The sequence below is a fragment of the Lepeophtheirus salmonis genome, chromosome 14 (assembly GCF_016086655.4).
Source record: "Lepeophtheirus salmonis chromosome 14, UVic_Lsal_1.4, whole genome shotgun sequence".
NCBI lineage: Eukaryota > Metazoa > Arthropoda > Copepoda > Siphonostomatoida > Caligidae > Lepeophtheirus > Lepeophtheirus salmonis.
In genome coordinates this window covers 18630862-18654441 of record NC_052144.2, presented here as the reverse complement: position 1 = coordinate 18654441, position 23580 = coordinate 18630862, and the positions used below count along the sequence as shown (strand labels likewise).

General features: G+C 31.7%; 1 protein-coding gene and 1 long non-coding RNA gene across 2 annotated transcripts; both read left to right on the top strand.

The window, feature by feature from the left end:
- Positions 1 to 8511: 8511 nt before the first annotated feature.
- On the top strand, positions 8512 to 12346 carry LOC121129097 (protein disulfide-isomerase 2). Its single transcript, XM_040724770.2, has 8 exons — positions 8512 to 9146; positions 9200 to 9300; positions 9366 to 9440; positions 9506 to 9668; positions 9734 to 10026; positions 10097 to 10273; positions 10357 to 10594; positions 11837 to 12346. Exons 1-8 carry the CDS (start codon positions 8933 to 8935, stop codon positions 12157 to 12159), a joined length of 1584 nt encoding a protein of 527 aa, XP_040580704.1. The 5' UTR covers positions 8512 to 8932; the 3' UTR covers positions 12160 to 12346.
- Positions 12347 to 22294: 9948 nt separating this feature from the next.
- Positions 22295 to 23568, top strand: LOC121129818 (uncharacterized). Its single transcript, XR_005868522.2, has 3 exons — positions 22295 to 22790; positions 23085 to 23187; positions 23245 to 23568. It is a non-coding gene; the product is annotated as an uncharacterized lncRNA (long non-coding RNA).
- The last annotated feature ends 12 nt before the right edge of the window (positions 23569 to 23580 follow it).

The following is a 23580-nucleotide window of genomic DNA, read 5'->3' as shown; positions in this document are numbered from 1 at the left end:
ATTTAAATGTATCCATATTCCAACAGTCCGGGAAATTGATTACTTTCATATACTTGTTTGATTAAATTTATACTGTTTTAGATGGTTTATTTTATTTTAAAGGACCTCTACAGCGAACCCCAGACAGATCAAATCCGTCCTATAAGGAAATTGCAATTTCATTCATTGACTCTATTCTCAACTGAATTTATAGAGCAGATATAAGATTTTAGTTCTACTTTTACCAGTGGGGGAGTGGCAGGGGTGTTCGTGACTCCCCCTATGATAAACATTTGAGAGGTCACCAAATTTTGCAAATATATTATGTAGTATAGAGGCGATAAAAATTAATCATAGTCCTCCGGCAGCTCCAAATATTTAACATTGTCGAACTGCCAATGGAAATTTGTTTAACTCTTCACTATCTTTTTTTTTCTCTATGGCTCCAACTTGCGAAGTTAAATGCGTAGTTATCAAATATTAAAATTTCCTCAGAAAATCATTTGAGGTATGTTATTAGTAGAGATGTAAATATTGAGTAAATTGAGATGAACATAACAAATGAGTAAATTGAGATGAGGATATACAAATGATATTCTCTCAGTTCCAAGAGAATGTCATAAAAAATACTTTAAATTTGAAAGACAGACATAATTAAAAACTATAGTGATCGTAGATACTTTATCATTTTCAAAATAGAGAGGATTAACTAAAAAAAAGATCATTGATATTTGGCTCTTATGAACGAATACTTAATTAACACTCATCTCAATTTATCCCTAGTTATTAGTATCCTTGTCAACAACATAAAATATCCTGTTCGATAAACCCGGATACTGTATTTAAAATACTTATTCATCTTGAAATGGAAATAAAAAATGACAAAAGTATGTACGTATTTACAAATCTGTTTTCAATACATAGAAGCAACAAGATGTGCGAAGGCTTGACTCATGGATTTCAACTTAAAAGAGGGGGATGTACAAAATATGTAAGTAAAAGAAATTGTAAATCAACGTGGCAATCCTAAAATTTCAAGAATGCTTGGCCGGGGAGCAGCTAAGCTGTCATGACGTTTTATTAGATCGACTGTAAGTACCTCCAAGAGGAAATAAATAAACAAAGCTCAACTCCGTAAATAGCAAAGGCATTTGTGCTGGAATTACTCAGATATTCCAGCCTCAATTCTACTCAGATTCCAACAAGGACTTACACGCATAACTCCCAAAATACTCTTCATTGTCACTGTTCGTCTTTCATGAACACACGTACTAGTTATAACTTTATACTTGGATGTTCTGTCTTAAAATTTTCACATCTTAAACAAAACAGCTACTGGATGTACGAAAAGAACAGGATTTAGTAACATTCAATTCAATTAAGTTAATAGTTGTTTTTTTCGATTTGAGAAGTTTTAAAATCAATTTGTATATAAGTTTAATATTTGTTTTCTACTTACTTAAATAATTTTGTTGTGGTTGTGACATCTAATACTGCGAGTGACAGCTGAGTTGAAGTCACGTTCTTTTAGACTTGTAATCACACAAGTTTGTACACTTCAGTCACAAGAACGCTTCTGAAACGGACGAAAAACCTCTCAAATAATACAATCTTTCCTAAATGAATTTATCATACATATCATGCGGCATCATCAATCTATCCCAAATATGTGTGGTATAAACTTCCAATACTTACAATGGTAATGCATACTTTAATTAATTATAAATTATTGATAATGAACAATTATTTTCGTTCATGAAAGATTATTTAATTAAAGTTGTACGGAACGAATTCAATTATTAAACTGAGATAACCCATCATACCGGAAAAAAGCATGTCAAGTAGACAATTTAGGACTTTTTTTAACGACTGATACACCTTTATCACAGAGTATCTATTATGATAATGTACTTATTATGTATATAAACCAATTGAAAATTTCCTAATCTATTTCTATAGTTAGAAGTTGTAAATTGTAAAAAGAAGATTATAAAAAGTCACCTACATATATGGAAAACCGGATATTATCTATCTCCAAGATGTGATTTCATTTATTTCCAAGTTTTGTTCACTTGAGTACCAGTTTTTTTTTTTCCAAAAAAAAATATCATCACTTTTTCACAGTAGATGGGACACATCAAAGAATACTTTCTTTGGTCTCAAAGACTATCAATAACACCAAGTGCGTCAATTAAAAGTCTTATGGAGTGACTTTCATAAAATATTTATTTCAACAGTAAGTGATGGTTTATATTTAGTCAGACATTATGAATCGAATATTAAATGGCTTACAGGCAATCATTAACGTCTGCAAAAATAACTTTAATCCTCTTTTGATAATTGGTGATCTTATCATAGATCTTTATAAATCATATTTTCGGTACCCTAATCTTCAATTATTTACCAAACTTATAATGGAACTTCAGTTATCTTATATCCTTAGAATTTTTAAGCCAGAAGATAGTGTGTCTTGAAGAAGTGGAGAAAATTCATTACAAATCGATTTATCACTTGCTTCTTCTTCTATCTGGTAAAAAAAAAAAATAATAATGCACTCTATCGTGCTCATCCTGGATCATATCATAAAATGATTGAAATTGATATTCAACAATATCATCCAAATAAACGTTTTAAGGCCCCAAGTTGGGTGGTGACGGATAAAATTTTTATCAAAGAACTAAAATCATATTTTTCATTTCGTTTTAACTCTACTTTTAATCCAATGAAAATCGCAAATTTGTTGACCTTTACTGTTAAATTCACAACACTAGAATTGATTTGAAGCGAAATGAATATAACAGTTTCATTTCAAAAAGATCTTGAAGATGTTTTTACTAACGGATCTCACTTTTGACACTCAATCTCAGCAGAAACCAACAATTTATTTAGTAATTCGGATATTGCTGAAGACGAAGTTTAAATAAAAAATTGTATTGGAAAAAAATGTATCTAGAAGATTAAAAGATTTGTTCTGGAGATACCAATAAACTACCTTAATTAAGAAAGTCATCGATGAGGGCCAAACTATCACTGACCCACTGGGAGTTTTAGAGCTCCTTCATAGCCGCTGCCAAAGGCATGTTGGGTGAAAAATATAATTTTCCTCGTCCTAAGTTAGGAAAACATTCGATCGTCACAAAAAATGCTACATCGAAATACATCAAAAAACATCATAAGGATCGAAAAACTTCTGGTCCAGGTGACATAGTGGGAAGATGTTCCCACTATGTGTAGTTAAGGTTGTTCCCTATTTAGTTGAATTGGGACAGCCTATGGAAATTCGTGGGGAGCTTCCAGAATCCATAACAAGATGCCAGATAGTACTGATCCCTAAAAAAGTGTTGGATATCGATATTAACATTTAAAGACTAATCCCGGTGCTGAATGAGAGCTATGACACAACTTTGGGTATTCTTGCCAGTAAAATAAACCAATTTTGAACTCCCAACTTGGCAAATAACAAAAATTCTTCCTAAAGGGGATACAGATTTAAGATATTTCAGGAAATGTACAGTCTGCTGTTGAAATTGCACGGAAAAAGGGGAACTTTTGGTACAATTATAGTTGTAGACTTCAGTAAAGTATTTGCTTTTGGCCTAATCAAAGCAGTTAGAAGGCTTCTTCCCAAAGAATACTTTAATCCCATCAGAGCTCTTCCATACAATGGCGCGTCAACTATCTCGATGGAAATCGATCCAATTACTTCAAGAAAGAGTTACCGTCAATGTTGTCCTTCAGCTCCCTATTTTTCGTTGCTGCACTGAAAGATTCGATTATAAAGAAACTCAAGGAGTTTGGAGTGGCTTTTGGGACCTCCAGACATATAATTAATATGTATGCCAACGACGTCATATTGATGTTAAAGGCTAAGTCAGAGAGTCAATTAGCTAAACAGAGTGAAGTAATTCTAAATTATTTATAAAAGTATGAAATGAGGTCCGGGTTGAAGATCAACTATAAAAACTAATGTTCTACTATTGTTCATTTGAGCCCAAGTAAGAATAGTAAAAATACTAGCTGTTCAATTAAGGACATTGTGGGAATATTTGAAATTATATGGGATACAAAAGGTGCTTTTATTGTAAACTGGACACTTCTAAAAAAGAAAAAAAAAAGGTGTAAGCACTTACTCGCTTGTAAAAATTTTTTGCGTTTGATATTGCGAGCAGTGTTTTTTTAGGGTCCAAAACTGCTAGTATTACGCCTAAGTATAAAGTAACCACGTCTACATGTGCTCACGTACGTTTTTGGGGACTTATAAGTATAAGATCTTGTTCGACTAAGAACGGAATCGAGGATCGACATCGCTTTAACTCCAGCCCATGCCTTGCTAGATACGGATTGAAATTTGAGTTTATTTCCTTTCTTGGTCTCCCATAGCTGCTTGTGGCTAATACCATAAAACGTCATGATAGCTATGCTGCTCTCCTATCCGACATTCTTCAAATTTCTGGTCATGTTTTTACGTACCTAACATTCAGACAAACAATATGTTCTCAAAAAATATTTAATCGTTCATGCGAATTGAAATATTTTTATTTCAAATTATACAAATATGTCAGTTATTGATTGGATTACTTATTTTGAATGCATCTGTGTAGCATTAAACTTTACTTGTTTTTTTATTATTAAATTAATTTATTAGAAAGCTGGGTATATGTTAGTTTATTGTCATCAAATGATTAGTTATTGAATATTAATATGAATTACACTTTCCTATAAAAGTATGATTCTGATTTTTTGTTTTCCATTTATAAAAATAAGAGTTATAATGAACATCTGAAAAATCACATTCTGATTTATAATTACTTTTGTGTTTTTTTCTTTCCTATTTTTGGACCGTGTTAGCCTTTAGGAAATGAATAAAATCGAAATGAGATCATTGCATGGAAGTCCAATGATTGAGAAAAGCTCGAGGTTGTGAGGAAATTGACAATCAAAGCTCTAGTGAAGTAATTTAAATCAAAAACACATTTAAGATATTAGTGACCTGCACAACTACTCCAAGGAGGGAGGTTTCTCTGATGTACCATCCTTGTTGAGAGGAAAATGTGATGATTCTCTTTTCTTCCAAGTGGAATAGAATGGCTTAATGTTTACATTACACTCGGGAAACATCGATTTCTACCTTTGATATAAAGCAAAGTATATAATTTATGTTTGAGCGCAGAATCTAAAACTGATATTGGTAGCAATATTGGATCATCCATGATAAAACGTATAATATCAGATAAGGATACGAAGTTCAATCAGAGTTATATAAGGGATTAACTTTTACGATGCATAAGCTTCAAAACTTTTGAATATCTAATGAAAAATAATTCCCTAGCTCTTCCAAGCTAACAAACTTCAAAGGTTTGACTGCTCGTTTGCGTTTCAATATGATAGCATTAGAGCCTTGAGTGATATGTTTCTAACCTTTTCTAGTAACATTACTATCTTACAACTCAAACCAGCTTCCATCCAATGAAATTGGGGATGTGCCTGACTATCCTGTTTTCAAGAAGCCAGCAGCCAAGGCTCAGGGGATTTGGAACGCACAGAACGTAGAAACAGTTACAGTAGCAGGCATCATGAAGGCCCTCAACGGGATACTGGTGACTTTGGACGTTACAAGGTGGAACTCTAGCAACGAGTCCTGCAAGTATCTGGTGACCTGCATAAAGGACCCAGATAAGCTGGTAAAACTGAATCAAATTGGAGAGTGCCAGCAGCCTCAACCATACCGCTCATTACAGAGAAGTACAATACCATCTGGTCTGAGTATGTTAAGGCCCCAATTGCGCTCTCCCTTGACAAGCTGCAGGTTGAGAACAATACATATATGGGATCTTTCCTCCCCCATCTGTAACATCTTAAGAACCAGTTGGTTTGTCTCAAGTCGTACACAACAGTGATCTACAGTAAGAAGTTGGTAGATTACCTTTTGGAGCAACACAATAGTCTCTCCAAGGGGTTTGAGAACAGGTTCGGCCCTTTGTTAAGAGAATTGAATCTTTTCGTGACCACAGCCATTCATCCTTACCACAAAATGCCTACCGTAAAATACCTGTGCAAGGAGAATCTGGAGTTGGCTGATAATGTCAAGAATAAACTTCTGAAGGAATTGAAAAACAAATGTCAGAAAATGCAGGTGCTCCAAAGAGCTGGGAAGATCGCAGCTTCTGGGGAGGAGGATGACACTGACTATATTTAGCAAACTGCCCACACCACAGCGTCCCAGCAAAAGACTGATCTAAAGGAGATGTCAAGGGTGGAGGTCAACAGGTGGTCAAAAATACGGCCAAACATTTTCTGGAAATTAAAAAGAGATTGTATTGAAGTTGAACATATAAAAAGAAAAAAATTACCATAAACTATTAATTATAAATTTTGTGTATGCATATTAAAATATCTGTACTCTTTTCAAAATTATATTTTGTATCCTTGTGCTTATATGATAGAATTTTCCAACCTATTTATTCAAAATATAGTTACCAAAGAGGACTTACAAAGTGATAAATATTATATCAATTAATAAGTGATGGGATATGTTGAATTAGTCAATGTCAAATCATACGTCCTCTTTCAGACGTTACAACTCTAATTTAATGAAATAAGAGACTGAATGTGGCATATGTTCATATAATAAAGTAAAATATTAGATATTAACAAAACATAAATATTATACATAAGCTATAATCATAAAATGTAATGCATTAAAAATAGCATACAAAAATATTTGAGTATATAGAGAAACAAATTTTGAATTTAATATTATTTTTCATTTGCTTAGATCGACCTTCATTAATTAACAACGGAAATAATTCTATGTTCTCTAAGAATTAGATCAAAATAAGAGATCCAAGATACTTTATCCTCAACAAGAGATACTTTAATTCGATATCTACGGGAGGGATGACCTGATTAAAATTTATCCAAAGAAGAGAACCAAAATAAGCTAAGCCTCATACGAGAATAGTGTCAACACATTCCTTGGGCGGGGATATACCCACCCATATATAACAATGAATATATAAAAGGGTTGAAACTATAACGAAATCAATTTACTGTCAGATTCAGATAAAATGGTCTGGATGTGAAATAATAAGTTGGGGAAAAAGTAATTTCGTATTTCCCCCCTATTTTTTTTAAATTATCTTGTTCAGCATTCGTCATATGGGATCCTCAGTGTTGTAAAGATATGAGTGTATACTACAAACGCCAGGCCGCACACATCTTTGATGACGCGCCAGAAGCTCTAAGAACTTGGGTAGGAAGTTCTTAGGCATCCCCTTTAAAGTGTGGCCCTGACAAAAAGTGACTACCACCTGTTCCTATTTATGGGCAACGCGCTTGGGGCTACAAATTTGGCCTCAACAGAGGCCTAAAAAATTAATTGTCCGACTTTTTTTGCCAATAGGGACAAGGGCTTCAACGAAAAGGGCATTATGAAGTTGGATTTTCAGTGGCGACAAATTCTCAAACAGAACATGGTATACTTGGGTTCAATTAAAAATTAATTTTATGGGAATAACTATGGATTTTTGAATTTGTTTTTCTTAAAATCAAAATTTTTTCATTTTTTTCAATAAAATTCTAACAACCAAGCCCCTCCAAAATATAATGTTGCGGACGACCCTGAGTAAATACGGTAGAGGACGACGAGTTAGGGTAGATAAAAAATCTGAAGGACATATTTATTGACTCCTCTGTCAACTACGCTCATGACCTAAACCTAGTGTTTTATGATCTACAAAAGTTATCATTACAGAAAATTATCCCTTATCCAAAGTTTTTTTATTGTGAAAACAGACTGCATTTGTATTCTACTAGACGACACTAATAGATGGTTGAATATACATACATATGTGCATATTTATGGATTTTGAGATGCATTGTGAGTCATATAACATATGTTGGTCCTATTCATGTCTTTTATTAATGACTATATCCATGATTGGATAATACATCTCATGAATAATAGATGATAAAAACGATTAATATCAAAGATAGTGTTATGAAAAGTCTATGTTATATTTATAAACAAAACTTACCTTATCAACTATTGATTATATAGGAGAAACGGTGAAGCAAACTTGTAGAGTTGATGTCTAATTTACACAAATGGAAAATGGAAGTGTAGTTATGCTCCATTCTTACTTTTAATAAAAAAGTTATAATTAAGTCTCATATATCATGTAACTACAATTTCAGACTCGATTTGAGTACAATTCGAGGCTTGAGATTCAAAACCATCCTTTATTTCAAGGTATTGCTATGATGATTAAACGAGTAATTATTATAAGGAAATGAAACATACAAGTAAAAAATGCATATTAAATATATACATATCTAACTTAGCATTGAGCGTATATTTGAGAAAATTTAGTAATTGATATTTTTCACTTTTATTGGATATTTTCCATTAAGAATGATTCTTTTAAATATTATTTCGATAAATGACTGGATATGCCTTATCTATGACTCATGTGATGTTATATCTATAAAATTGATTAGAAAATAATGTAGAGGACCTCTCCGTAAACAGATGTTCAAGTCATCAGCGATAAACAACGAGTAAACCTTCAAATAAATTGTAAGATTTTACAATGAATTCACAATAACTTACCATGTAGTGACTCGTAAAATTGAAGAAAAAAACCATGGTAAATGAAAGTTGAGAGTATCAATCCTCGAAAGCAATCTAGTAATCAGTTCATATGTGCATGCCCATATTATGTACTATTTGCTAATGAAATTTGATGTATTATTCATTTTTATGTATTTATGACAAACAATGATACGTTTAAATTTTACATCCATGTTTGCGGGATGATGCCTGATCCTCAACTCTCTTTAGCACAAGTGTTTTATATACCCTAGAACAACACTTATAGAGAGATATAGAAGTCATTAAGTTTAAATAATTGTTTAACACATCAGTCATCACTTTTAGTTCATTAGAGAAAGAATGAAACAATTATTTCCTCATGCTCTGGTTCTCGTTTTACTCTTCCTAAGCCTCTCCTTGGCTAAAGAGGGCGAAAAGAATGAGTCACCAAATATGGATAGCGATGTAATTGTACTCACTGATAAAAACTTTGATGAAATGATCAAGAAACATGATATGATTATGGTAAAATTCTATGCTCCATGGTGTGGACACTGCAAGGAAATGTCACCCGGTAAGTTTTGCTATGGATGAGGATGATACAATGTAAATATTATTATTACGTAGACTATGAAAAACTCGCCACGAAATTAAAGAAGTCGAAGTCAAAATTCGCAATTGGGAAATTGGATGCAACTGTTAGTATGACCACAGGGCAAAAATATCGGGTAATTTGATATACTATAAGCCAATTTGCAATGAATATTGTACCTTTTATTTGTACATGTCATAGGTAACTGGCTATCCCACACTCAAGTTTTTCTTCAAGGGATTACCAATTGATTACGAGGGTGCAAGAGAAAATGATGTAATAATACCTATTCCCAATGAGGTTGGGTTTTTTTTCAAATATTTACTTTCTCCCTTTTTCAGGAAATCCTTAAATTTATGGAGAAAAAGTCTGGAGATTCAACCAAGACATTTAAAGATGAAACGGAGCTAAATAAAATGGTTGAAAGAAATAGTTTAGCCATTATTGGATTTTTCAAAGATCTCAACTCAAAAGAGGCTAATATATTTATAGAAGCAGCAAGGCGTAAGTTTTATTTCTTATAAATATATGTATATTTAATGCACATTTGAATAATTCACATAACATAGTCACATCCTATGTCGAGTTTCTCATCACCTCAGACAAGAGTCTTATGAAAAAGTTTGGCTTTGAAAAGTACGGAATCATGGCTCAAAATGACTTTCCTGAGAACACTGGCAAGGATATATCAGTCAAACGCTCAACCTATAAGGGAAAATTCAATAGAAACGACATCATAGAGTGGTCCAAAAGCAAGTCAGTACCTCTTATTGTTGAATTCAACGATCAAACATCACAAAAAATCATGACTGATGAAAAGATCAATCAACACGTTATTGTCTTTGCTAAATTCACTGGAAAGGTAAGCAATACATAGAAGTGACACTGGAGCTCAGATATAATCTTAAATTTGTTATAAACATGACATGTAGGATGCATTGAGTAAAGAAGATAGGGATAAACTTATGATCGAATTTGCTGGAGCTGCAGAAAAGTACAGGAATAAGTTTATTTTTGTATACGTGGATTTGGGTGATGTTCAAAACGGGCCCATGTTCCACTACTTTGGAGGAGATATAGAAAAGACACCATTCTTCATTATCTTTAACGTAAGAGATAATAGATATCTTTTTAATTAATTATCTTTGTATGGGGCATTATTATGATCTTTTTTTGCCTTTTTTTTTAATAGTTGGCTGATGTTTCTAAATTCCATCCTCATGAAGATGCTAATACTCTAACAACAAAAAATCTTGTGAAATTTATTGATCTTTATTTGAACAAAAAAGCAAAGCAATTTTTCTTGTCTGGAGAGCTCCCAGACGATTGGGACTCAAAGCCTCTCAAATATATTGTGCAGAAAAACTTTATGGAGATTACTCACGATAAAAAGAAGGATGCCATGATTTTGTACATTTCCAACGAATGTGGTAAGTTTGCATTTCCTTTTAGAAAGAACAATAATAACCATTCAGATAGCAATTTTTATCGCATCTGACAAAAAAGGTTAAAGGAAAACACCCTAAATTAAAGGGTAGTTCCCCAGTTAAGCTATTTTTTAGACTGTTTTCTATTTAATAGTGAGGATATGCTAAAAAAATCAAGGTTTCTAACACTCACATATGGGATCCCATATAAGTCAACAGTTGACAAGAAAATACATTCGGAAATCTTGATGCTTAGAGTATACCATAGTACACTGGCTATGATTAGAGATAAGGAAATTGCTACAATCCTGACGAGCATTAATTAAAAAAAAAAGTGTATGCTGGTAAACTAAAAAAGGAAAGGATTCACACGTAATCAGCAGTTACTATATTCTAATGATATCACTTCAAGCGCTGTTTTAGATTATGGGAATTCCATTAATTTTCCCATTTCTTCTTATGATTCGTATTGTCAAAAATGAGGGTATTCTCAAGGTTTATACAAATCGAGGTAATACCATAACGTCTTTACGACTTATGTTTGACTTCCACCACGCTTTTAATATTGACTTCATAGTAGATGAGTTGTTGCATGTTTTGTCAAAATCTGTTTTTATTACCCACCAGTCGGTAGGATTCGTTAAATTGAAAATTCTAGCCAGTCCGATTACACCATGGTCTAACCTTGTATTTCTATTAACCTTGGGTATTCCTTGAAATTCCCGTCTTGATATCAAAAGTGATATGTCACTAAGAAAACTCATGTAGTAGTGTCATATATGTTAGGACCATACTTAAATATATGTATATACCTCAAAAGTGACATCTTGTAGCTAAGGGCATCTTCACAATCTAACAGGTGTGTTCCGTCACTTTATTTTATAGGTTTCTTTTATGAAGCGTCTTCAATCAAGTCTAATAATATGATTGTCTTAAAAAAAGAGTATTAACATACAAATAATTAGGGTTGCGAGAAAGGAAAGAAAGATAAATAATACTTTGTACAAGTACGATTATCCGTTTTGTTTATTATTTTCGTCGTCAATAACAAGTATCTCATTGAATAAACCAAGGAAACCAGATATGGAGCGCTTACTTTTCCCAACAGAAAGTATATAATGTTATTACTAACTAAAAAAATGGGCGCTCGCTCGTAATCGCACTTTTTCAACAACTTTTTTTATTTACATTAGTTAATGTTTATTTTTGTTGCTGCACATATCAAATATTTTTATTACTTTACAGAACAATGTGGAGATAAAATGACAATGATGAAGGAACTCGCACAGGAGTTCAAGGACTCTGACGATAAAGTATTAGCCTATATAAATGGTGGAATCAATGAATTCAAAGATGAGTCCCTAACGACAGATCTCTTTCCAACCATTCGGATATTTAAAAAGAAAACAAATGAAATGGTTGAATTTCTTGGTCAATTCTCTGTTGATAATTTGAGAAAGTTTTTGATTGAGTATGATGTACAAAAGCCCGAGTATGTCGAAACAGATGATGAGGAAGAACTGGAGGAGGATAACAATGAAGAATCTTCAATACATACTGAGCTTTAATATATATCAACATAGTAAATTGAAATTTATTTGGCTTAAGATCTGTGATCTCTTTAAATATTTATAAATTTTAGATTGTGATTGGCACTTTTTCTTAATTATGTAATTGTTATTAAATTTCATTATATTGCCATGTGTTGTAAATATGATCAACTGAATAAAATGTTTATGATATCTTCTGATAAAACTATTACAAATTATAAATGCTTTCAAGTTCTATATGTTAAACGATATGTCATCAATCCTACAGATAACAATCTCCATTGGATCTCTCTATAAAGGACTTTAGGGAAAGAGTAGATTTGAATATTGTACGAGGAGTCATCATTTTTGTCTCTTCTTTGATTGGTTATAAATTATTAGCTGTGTATTGTTCCCAATTTTGAGCGTACTAAATATACAAAATTCAATTCCTTTACTTGGAAAAAACAAGATCAAAGAAAAAAGAGAGTTTCATCCTAAAATTGGACAAATTATTTAATACTTTGAGTTGCAATTGCCGGATAGGCGATAACCAATTTGAGGACTATGTGAACCAACCCCACATTCACTGTTCATGAAGCAGGTAATGTAACATGAACCACAATGTATGTCTATAACTAGTGATGAAAATCGTGTGTATAGTGATTATGTTAAAAAAAGAAAACGAAAATCAACATAGTAACTCTGGCAATTAGAAGAATGTTCTGTATGAGATCAGCTACAATCAGCTGTGACAAGGGAGGAAATAAAAAAAAAGAGACATTGGTAGGAATCACCCCAATGTCGATCCCCAATTCTACTCAGAGTCCAACAAGGACTTTAAATTATAACCCTGCAGCAAATCCTCAATGTTACTTTTTTTTATAAGCACACACGAATGTTCAATCAGGTTTTGAATATAATTGAATCTATTTAAGAAAGGAACTTCACAACTCAGGAATTAAATAATAATGACAACTGCTGAGGGAAAGAAAATTCATTCTTCAGATTGCCAATTCCAAAAAAACGGGCCAGTTAAAAAATACACACAATTTACATCACCGTAAACTTCATAAAACGGGCCAGTACTCCGTTTAAAATTGTTGTATTGTACCGACTGCTGTTCAAGCTAAATAGAAGGATTGTTTTTGTAACGTCAGAGGCGAGGTGTAAAGTTTAAACAATATTGTTTTATAATTGTAGTAATTAGCTAAAATTAATAAAATGTCCTATACCGTTAATTAGGCTCTGGCGACGGAGTTCCGCAATAAGTATTGGAACTGTGCGGTTGACATTTGATACTTTCCTAATAATTTGATCTACCACGATTTCCCTAAGGATTGCTCAGAAGAAAAATTTGTGAAAAACAACTATAAGATATATTTACGGAATAAACTATTTAGTTAAAATTAAAATCGGATGCTATTCCTTCCAATAATCACGTACCAAGAGAAAAACGCCTGCCAACTCCAAGTGAAAGGGAGGAAGTGGAAGCAAAGAAGAAAAGAAAGGATTTTGCCGATTTCATTTTGAAGGCCAATTCTCAATCCCTTCAAACATCCTTGGAATTAGCTGATATATTGTCTTGTAGCAAAGTAAAAGTATACCACTCGTCCACTAAAAATTATAAAGTGAAAATGACTGACTCAAACAGCCAAGTCTGCGGATCCCAGACTTTATAAATTACTAGAGTATCTATGACTAAATAATATCTCCTGATTCAAGAACTCAAGTATCTTATTAAAATGAACAACTTCAAGAAACTGTTCAGATCCTCCAATCTGTGAATAAGAAGCTAAAATCAAAATCATATTTTCAAGAGACAATGAAAAGAATCTTGATTTGATTATTTTAAGGTTCAAAGTAAACTCATCGTCGGCAGAAAGAAGTCTGTTAGATGGGATAAGGAGGATATTATTCATGGAATGTTACTCAATTCTTTCTTCTCACAAGGTTAGATATAAACTCAGTCCAGTAGTCTTTTTCCAGTTCCTTCTGTATGAACATTAAAAAGGTAGATTCGAAATTTTAAAACAATGCTTGGTATTCAATCTAACATCATTGAAATTGTGCCTCAACAATTCAAATCATCTTAAGTTCCAAATGGAAACCTAGTCGTCTTATGTTTTGATGAAACGAAGGTCAAGGAGGAATCTTCCTATTCTATTCACAATCAAAGGATTTATAGTCCAAAGAAAAATATGCAGGTATAATGCAAAAATTGTCTTTTATTGACATACTTTGTTTTGGAATATTTTGGAAAATACCTTTAACAGATTTTAGAACAGAATTAAAGCGTCCATTAAAAGCAATGATGCATTTTAGATATTGTAATTAGGTGAAATAAAAGTTAAAGAAACAGCTAATCCATAAGGTTAGTAAATTAAAGTATCAGTATATTAGAAATTTTATTTTTCGCAGATAACTAATAATAGTATCTTATGTAATGTCTCCAATTCAGATTATATTCATTTGAGGATTGATAAGTCCTTGGAAGTAACCAATTTTCTTCGATTATCCTCCCATCTGAGAATAAGAAGCTAAACCATATTTTCAAGAGACGATGAAAGGAGAACTTGAAATTATATCCTCTTTATTGCACTACAATACTTTTTCCCACTGATGATCAGTTTACTTTGAACCTTACTAAAAAATATTCCATGTTTTCCTTTTTTGCTCTGGTAACAAAGGAGCTACTATTCAATTTTATTTTAAAATTGGAAGGTAATAGGATTTGTACTGTTGGAATGGTTACTGATGTGGGACCCATAAATATCAACTTATGGACAGAATTAGGATTATTTACTGATATAATATACCTTCCCAATCCATTCAACAAAGATAAACGTATATATGTATTTACAGATGTCCCTCACTTACTAAAGCTACTGAGAAATCAATTTATTGATCAGGGCTTTCAATTGGTGGATGTAGCTCTCATCAGGAAGTAACAGGAAGCATATTGAATGTAAAGGATTTAGGAGGAAATCATGAGTCTATTACAGAGGAAACGTTTGAATGCATTAAAGATTCAGATTTGAACAAAAAATAAGAACAAGAAGAACTCAAGGACTCAGAATCTGGTACCGAAGATCAAAATGGAAATTACAAGGAAGGAGATTCTGCAAGTATTCCCAACAAAATCAACTTTCAAGAAGAGGGATTTATATATGTTGTGGGGTATATGGCCAAATGTCTCCTTCCCCAATTCCAAACTTTAAAAATCCATACCTGTCATCTTAATGTTCTACTTCGCCCATAGCTACAAACTCTATCAACAGGGGACTAATCCAGCAGTCTAAAGAGTTTTTAAACTTTTCAAAGGAAGTGGAAATCGAATTCAATCAATTCCACGACAACAGTGTATATACTAAACCATTTGTTATGGATGGCCTTATAAAAATTACTCATTCATCAGTCCTGTAGGGGAGTAGGGGGGTAATTAATAAGGAGCTTGCCTATATCAAAAGGGAGAAAAAGAAAGAGTGAAATAAAATACCCCAACTAATTGGGAGTAGGCCCGACCTTCCGTTGCACAAGAGACAGACAAAGAATTTAAAAAGGTAGGAAATTGAGAAGAACAGAGTTGAGAGGAGACGGATGGTGGGAGAAAGGTTCGGAGGACTATAAGTGTCAAAACACAGACTCTAAAAAGAAAAGAACCTGAAAAATCTGTAATTAGGTCTTAAATTCATCATTGGAGCGTAATATCCATATTAATTCAAAGTGAGGATGAATTACTCATTGATTCAAGGATCTAGGTACATCCTGTTTCAACTGGACTGCCTCAAGTTCCAGAAGAAGAAAGCGACGAACATTATGATGCCTACTATGAAAAAGTTTGTTTGTTTGTGCACAGTGACTTACTTCATCCGGAAAATATTGTACTCTGAGGATCATAAGAGGCGCAAAAAAATATTGATTATCAAGGGAAAAGGGGACCTAGACATTCAGCTGGAAGGACTCCTCTGTTATGACCCAATAAACTCCCAATATCAACTGTGATGCTTCCATGATTAGTGACTTGATATGTTGGCCTGAGAGTGTATCAGAACCACTCCTTACCTATATTCTAAGCACTTTAGAGGTTAGGAAGTTCATCGACACCCTCATGAAGGCACCCAACACACACTTGAAAGGTTAGTAAGATGGTGACTGAAACCTCTTCCAATGACTTCTCACTCAAAAAGAGAGATGGAAAGATTAGGGACCGACAGGAGGCTAATGTCGAAAAATGAACTCTAGTAGGACTCTTCCATGCAAAATACATAAAAAAAGAACCCCTCATTTTTGATTTTCGAAAAAATGGAAAGTACGACCCGTCCTAATGGACCACGGATTATGTATTTATTCATAAGATCCTTATTATGATGCGAGATTAGGAACTATCATTTTTTTTTTTTTAAATTGAATGCTGAATCTCTGATGTCTACTCTTTCCCTAAAGTTGTTTATCACTATCTACCTTTCTGTTAAAAAGAAAAAAAAAATAGTGGCATTCGTAGAGGATAGGAAAATCAAGGAATTTTTGTCATTATGTTTTTTTTTCTAAAAAAGGTGATTTATTAAAATTCAGATCCAGTCCCATCGAAAAAAAATCTTGTGGACGCCCTACCAAAAGTTGGACTATGCTCCATTTAATAGTAGTGATCAGGGAGAATGCTAGCTTCATTATTAGGGGGAAGGTGGGCTTATCTATAAATAGGCTTATTACATAAAATATATATTTGGAGGAGCTTAAGCCTTCCCTATCCCTATGGGCTTGTGACACCACTGGTAGTGATATTCACAGCTTAACAAGAAACAATTTGAGTTTAACAAATGAACGTGAAGAAGACTAATGAGTATACAAATCTACAGCTGGCAAAAATACATAGGAGCTGTGGATGTATAATGGAATACTAAAACTATGTATACTTCATAGTTTTGAACTCTCTATTGACTAAATAGTATCTTGTAACTTATGAATAATGACTCTCATCCATAGGTGAAGTTTGCGGTTGGGCCCCTAACTCCCATGGTGTATTATATGAACCTTTCTATAATAAGTATGTAAATAAAAACCAATTGCCCTTCTGGAACAAATTTCAATTTTTTTTATCCTCTCCCTAGTTTAAATTTCAATCTCCACCTATGCCCTTAACAATTTGAGTCTTTTATTGGAAGCCTGTGAAAATTCATAACCGGGTTCATTGAAATGCAGCATTCAGGAGCAACACTCTTGTATACCATGATAAATCAAAACTTCCAGCTACGAATTAACAATTGAATCTCCTGAGACAACTGAAAAATGATTGGGTAACCCTAAAAATTTAAAGATTGTTACGAAGAAAAGCAGCTTAGAAATAAAGTCGCCCTTCTGTACCCTTGACTCATACCGAATAATACACAATATAGTCGAAGTTGATTCATTATTACAATTCACTGCACTACACGTTACCGTTATGCGTATGAGTATAGTTGATAATATTTCCAAATGACATCAATCTAAGGAAGTTGTGGATCAATGCCATAAAACGTGTGAATTGTGCTCCCATCAAAGACTCTAGAGTTTACCAAGTATAAACAACTATTTTTTACTATGTGAGGGATGTGGAAATTAAATAAATGGGTTGTTTTATAAGGATGTCACTGGGCTCTATACTCTAATTATTCATAGTTAAATTATTCGCTTTAGGCTCACATCGAAGAATCAATGTCTGCAGAAGTCTTCGGTGGCGTTTGGTACATAATGAAATTCCTACTTTATGTGAACATGTTAAGATGAAAAACAAACGAAAGCTCCCGTTTAACCGAAACAGAGACGGAGAAGAACTTCAAAGGAAGCAAATAATTCTAATATTAGACCATTCGTATGCTAAAATACATGGGATATCAAATAAGGAATATGATCTTGATCACGAATCTCATAGCCCATTCTCATCAGACATTTTTTTACAAGACGCCCCTGAGATTGAGGTTTTAGCATATGTACCATGCTCTAATTGTATCAATTTAATAGTGGAAAATAAATCTTTATATGCAAAAATACAGCAATTTCAAGCGAAACTTGCCAGGAACAAAGCTTCAATAATGTCAATTACTGTAAATGAAACAGTAGAGGCCATGATATACTACTTGTATCATATTTATTGTTTTAGGCACAGTTTTGTCGCAAAACCTATATTGAAGGGCTCTTGAATGACGATCAATTAAGATGTTTATTCAAGAAAGGAAATAACTGTAGAATCAATTGATAAAGTCCAACAGTTAAAAAAACCCTAAAATTAAGGTAAACAAATAAATAGAAAGAATGAATTTAAGGTTCTTTTATGCCTTATTTTGGTATCATTTCGTCGACAACTCCCATCCTTCAGTTGCACAAGGAACTACTTGATGAATGATTTTTATTCATTTTAACTGGAAAATTTACTCAAGATGCCGTGGAAAATTTATTCAACTTATTACGTACAAGAGTTCAACTCCAACATCATCCGAGGCTCAAAACAATCTAAGAATAATTGCTTTAAGTCCGTTCATGATGGAAAAGGGATCTTCCAATTATCAATATGATGATGGCGAATATCTAATCGATTTCTTAGATGATTTAAAAGAAGGAAAAAATAAATCGGATAATGCATCTTTTCTTCAAGAACTAACTCCTCAGCTAGAAGAAGATACTGTGTTGTCTGAACAACAAACTGATGTTTTATATTTTTTGCAGGCTATATTTTAAACCAAATTAAAAACATGAAGTCTGCTTTTTTCGGATAGTCTTAGTTTTGTTATTTTGGACACTAACGATATTGACCCATATGCAAAACTCCTAGATCTTAAAGATAATACCTGCCAATCTTTATGCCGCTGTATCAAGGAAGTCTTCGAAAATATATTCATTACAGATGAGAGGCGATTTCGAAACATTATTCAAACTAAAAAAAAAAAAAAAAAAAAAAAAAAAAAAAAAAAAAAAAAAATATAACCAAAATCCTCCAAGACCTAATTGAAAAAGAAACAACAAATATATCCCTACCCGATTGTCATAATATTAAAAACAAAAATTATTCGAAAATATTGCTAAGTTTGCGTTAAGATGTATGCAAAACTTTCTCAAATGAGACGAACAGAGTAAGGAGGAATGAGGAACAATGTTTTGGCTAGCAAAAGTGCAAGTATGCATGAAATTGTCTTGATTATTGGCTACATTTAATTATACGTATACTTTATATTTATTTCTAAAAATCAAATTCTTTAATAAAGATAATAAAACAAAATATTAACAAATATTTTATAAAAAAATAAATATTTTAAATTATGAATTATGAGAGAATAACAACTATTTATCAATAAGTACAATAGCTGTAGATGATTTGACCTTATTTCTTTCCCTTATATTTTTTTTTTGAAATAGATTTTTTGTCTGTCCACTCTTTCCCTAGGGTCCTTTTAGATCTCAATAGTTAAGTAATATATTGTATTCACGGAAGTTATATGTACCATTCTTACACAACCTCTTTTCATATTTCTATGAGTAATCGGTAAAATTCAATTTTGTAAATATCATTCTAAGAAAAAATTGGAATTTCACTTTTTCATCAAACGAAAAAATTTATGCAAATGGTCTCAAATGAGCGAATGCATAAATTATATAATTACAAAGTCAAGTCGAAACGAAATAAGTTAATTGAGACCATGTTTTTCTAGGTAAATTGACTCAAAATCATTCACAATAACGAAATAATTACATATGTCTTAAAATATTTATACCATATTATGTAATCATTAAATAAACTTCTATTTGAAAAACAAAAAAAAACACTCCAACATAATGTAGATATTCCTTAATTCCTCCGAATTAATGTTATGATTAATATGATAATTCTATTATAGTCGAGAAATAGGGTTTTATTTTCCAAAGCAGTTATTATATCTTTTTATTCTTAAAGAGAGAACATCTAAATAAAAGTAATCATTAAAATAGTGTCCTCATGAATGACGAAGAGTAATAATGACGATTTGTTTAAGAGTTATAACGATTGTATGTACTAGATGGACACACAGTAGAATTGAGGATCAACATCAGAGTAATTACTTTTTATATCCTTGCTAGATAAGGAGTGGGATTTGTGTTTATTTCATTCCCATCATAGAAAATATACAAACATTTACTTTTATAAATTAAAACCTAAATTTAGTTCTCCGACATCTCAGCAAACTTTTGTGATCCATATGTTTTCCATATAAAATATGTAGATTTTTTATCTATAACATATGAGCATTATCATCAGATATTGGGTATATTAATGGGATATATTGAGGTAAAAAGTCCGTTTTTTAGATAAATTCACGTGATTTTAACATTTTCATTAAACAAAGTAAATTAAACTTTTATAGGGCCAAAAGTAGCTCTTAGTCTTATCCAAAGTGGATCTCCAACTTGATATTAACAAGAAAAAATATAAATAAATAATATTTTTTTACAAATAATTATAAATTAAATTTTGGACACATTATTTAGTTTATTATATAAGTCGCCTATCGTCTGGATTTTAATAAAGATAAAACTATGTTGTCCATGTTTGTGGTTACGTTGTATGGCTACAGAGTACGGACAGTACAAGATATATATTTATGTAAAGAATTATATGTCCTAATAATCCTTTTCGAATATATATTTGATTAATTTCGTATGTACATATTTTTTTAAATCATGTGTGACCGTAAAGTGTTAAAATTTGATATAATTAGGATATTAATGTTGTTCTTATGTGGAGTCATTTATGGGGTTTGCCTCGGAGAAAAATTTGATTTTATCCGGATTTTGCTTAATACTTGCAAATTTAATTTAGAATTAATGTTTTATACATCTTAGGTATATACATACAGGCCAATATTTCATAGACATCTTTAAGTCAATTATAGACTTTGTATTCAAATTTGTGGAATGATTTGGGATATACAAGAATTTTAACTATATTTGAATACCTTTATTTGATTGTATTGTCCCAAATATAGCGCCTTTTAAATACTATCTATCAATTTTTTTACTGTGACGATTAATTTTGGGTACTTTAAGTGCAAATTGGGACACATCCAAAGGATTAATCAGAATAATTTGTTGTTAAGACATTCTCAATAATAAGTGGAACAAAATAAGAAAAGGAGAAAAATAATTCTAGTTTGATTTGTGTTGACAAACCACATATGTACTTCAAAGCATTCGAATGAGGACATGAAAGTCAATACAACCAAAAGGGCATTATTCATTCAAGGTATAGTAATTTATTTTACACAATCGACCCTCAGTTATTATTAATAACATTGAATCTTATCTTCTTTTACTAATAATAATTATCACACTCTCCATTTGAGGTATTTACATTGCCAACCGTGACAAATTTGATTAAGTGAAAAGAGTCATCATTATTATTCTCCATTAAAATTATATTGATACCCAGTTAACATATTTAATTAATGTTTCTTCAAATTTGAATGTTTGTACAAATAGTGAATGAATAAATAACTATTCATTAATATATTTTCCTTTTCTTAATTATCCGTCTTATGATGCTAACTAGCATGCCAACTTTAGCTAGAGAAATGTTGCGTGAGGTTTTTGTATTTGAGAATAATATCCTCTTGTAATGTTATGATAGCTTAATACCAATGCTAAGTCATCATTACTTCATACAGTTGTTGCAACATGCTCAAGAACATGATGATGAATACGACGACGCTAGATGAAGAGAAATAATTAAAAAGAAGTCGGTTGAAATAATAATATTAATTAGTTATTCAATTTAATCGATTCTTACATTGCTGAGAGGGAAAAATCGACTATTAGGGAAGCCAAATAAACGATAACATTGTAGATATGTTTCTGCACGATTTAATTATTTTTCCAGGTTTTGAAATCCCTCATCTTTATAAAGAAACATCAATTTCAGCCAACACTTAAGATCTGCAAATAAGAATTTGTTGTATACAAGTTCTAACTTGTACAGCTAGAAGATTATACAAGTTGTAAACATAAAATGAGATACAACATTTTAAATGAAAAAATTACAATACACTATTGGTGAGGATTAAATGGAAAATCGATATATTTTTTACTGTTTCGATGAAAACTGCACATTGATATTGATTATAATGTGTTCTATGGACTATGTAAGGTACAATCTGCAAGTATTATAACTTTTACTCAACAAAAATTATAGAAATTACTTTTAAAAAACAATATTTGCCAAATGAATCCAGACAATACACATTACGTTAATGAATACTAATAAAATTGAATTGTTAGTCATACTTGATAATTAATTAAAGGGGGTGGGGGAGAGTAACAATTGAGTAATGGTATTAAAAAATAGAAACTTGATAAATTTGATGGTATAAAGCAGTGAAGTCTCAAATTTAAAGCGCCGATTTATTATATATTTGAATTATTTAATGTACCTAACTGTTGGCGCAAGGTAATAATGTGATGTAAGAGAGGTAAATTCATAAAGATAAAATTATATTATATTATTATATGAATAAAATAGTATGATAATCATTATTAGCTAGCGAGATAAAAACAAAGAATATTATAAATATAATTCATATTCATATAATTAAAGAACTGGAAGGACCTGCGGAAGCCGAATGAAAGGAGTGAGCAACAGAAGAGAATAATAAATTATCTACCATAATGTAATAGTAAAGTGTTGAAATTTATATATTAAACTTTTTTTAGTTTGGTTATAACTTTTTAAATAGAGGTCCTCTAAATATTTTTATAAATTAAAATATTAATCATTGTTTAATTATCTATGACTTTATTACTTAACGCTTAGGTAATAAGTACTGTATTTAATTTATAATACTTATTTTACGCAAACAAAATTTAAGTTTTTAATGTATTTAATGAAAGTATTCTAATTATTGTCCTTTGAATAAAACTGCCTTACAATTTATCTTTCTCACATATTCTGATTACAATTTTAGGTTGTCGACCCTCTTTTGATGAAAAAATTGGACTTTGTAATAAATTGATCTTCACTCCTGGAGCAATACAAAAATTTGATTGCTCGTTGGATTTCCATTAAACGTTTGTTCATTACTTAATTTGATTAAAACTACAATATCTCCATTTCATAATTTTTAGTGCATAATTGATATACAATATTAAGTTCGAATCCCGGTTACTGTGGAGAAAAAAATTAACTGCGTTTTGGTGCAGAACGTCTTGAACTATTTGGCTGGATTTATTTCTGTAAAAGTTCTGGAATTCCTTTGAAACTGATTGGAATGGTATTTTTTAAAGGGAATACCACTCAATTCAAAGAGTTATGCAATAATGAGGTTGAAAATGACTAGTACTTATAATTAAAAATTACAAGGGTTTGAATTTGGCCCTCAATATGTTTTAAATCCTCTCTCTAAATTATTAAATCAAATAATAATGAAATATAATTTTCTTCATAGTTGAGATGTCAGATTA

What these genes read in the sequence shown, in the direction of transcription:
- LOC121129097 (XM_040724770.2), top strand. Translation starts at nt 8,933, where the DNA reads ATGAAACAATTATTTCCTCATGCTCTGGTTCTCGTTTTACTCTTCCTA. An exon ending in AGGGTGCAAGAGAAAATGAT is followed by an intron (nt 9,441 to 9,505) that starts GTAATAATACCT and finishes TCCCTTTTTCAG; the next exon opens with GAAATCCTTAAATTTATGGA. An exon ending in GTACATTTCCAACGAATGTG is followed by an intron (nt 10,595 to 11,836) that starts GTAAGTTTGCAT and finishes ATTACTTTACAG; the next exon opens with AACAATGTGGAGATAAAATG.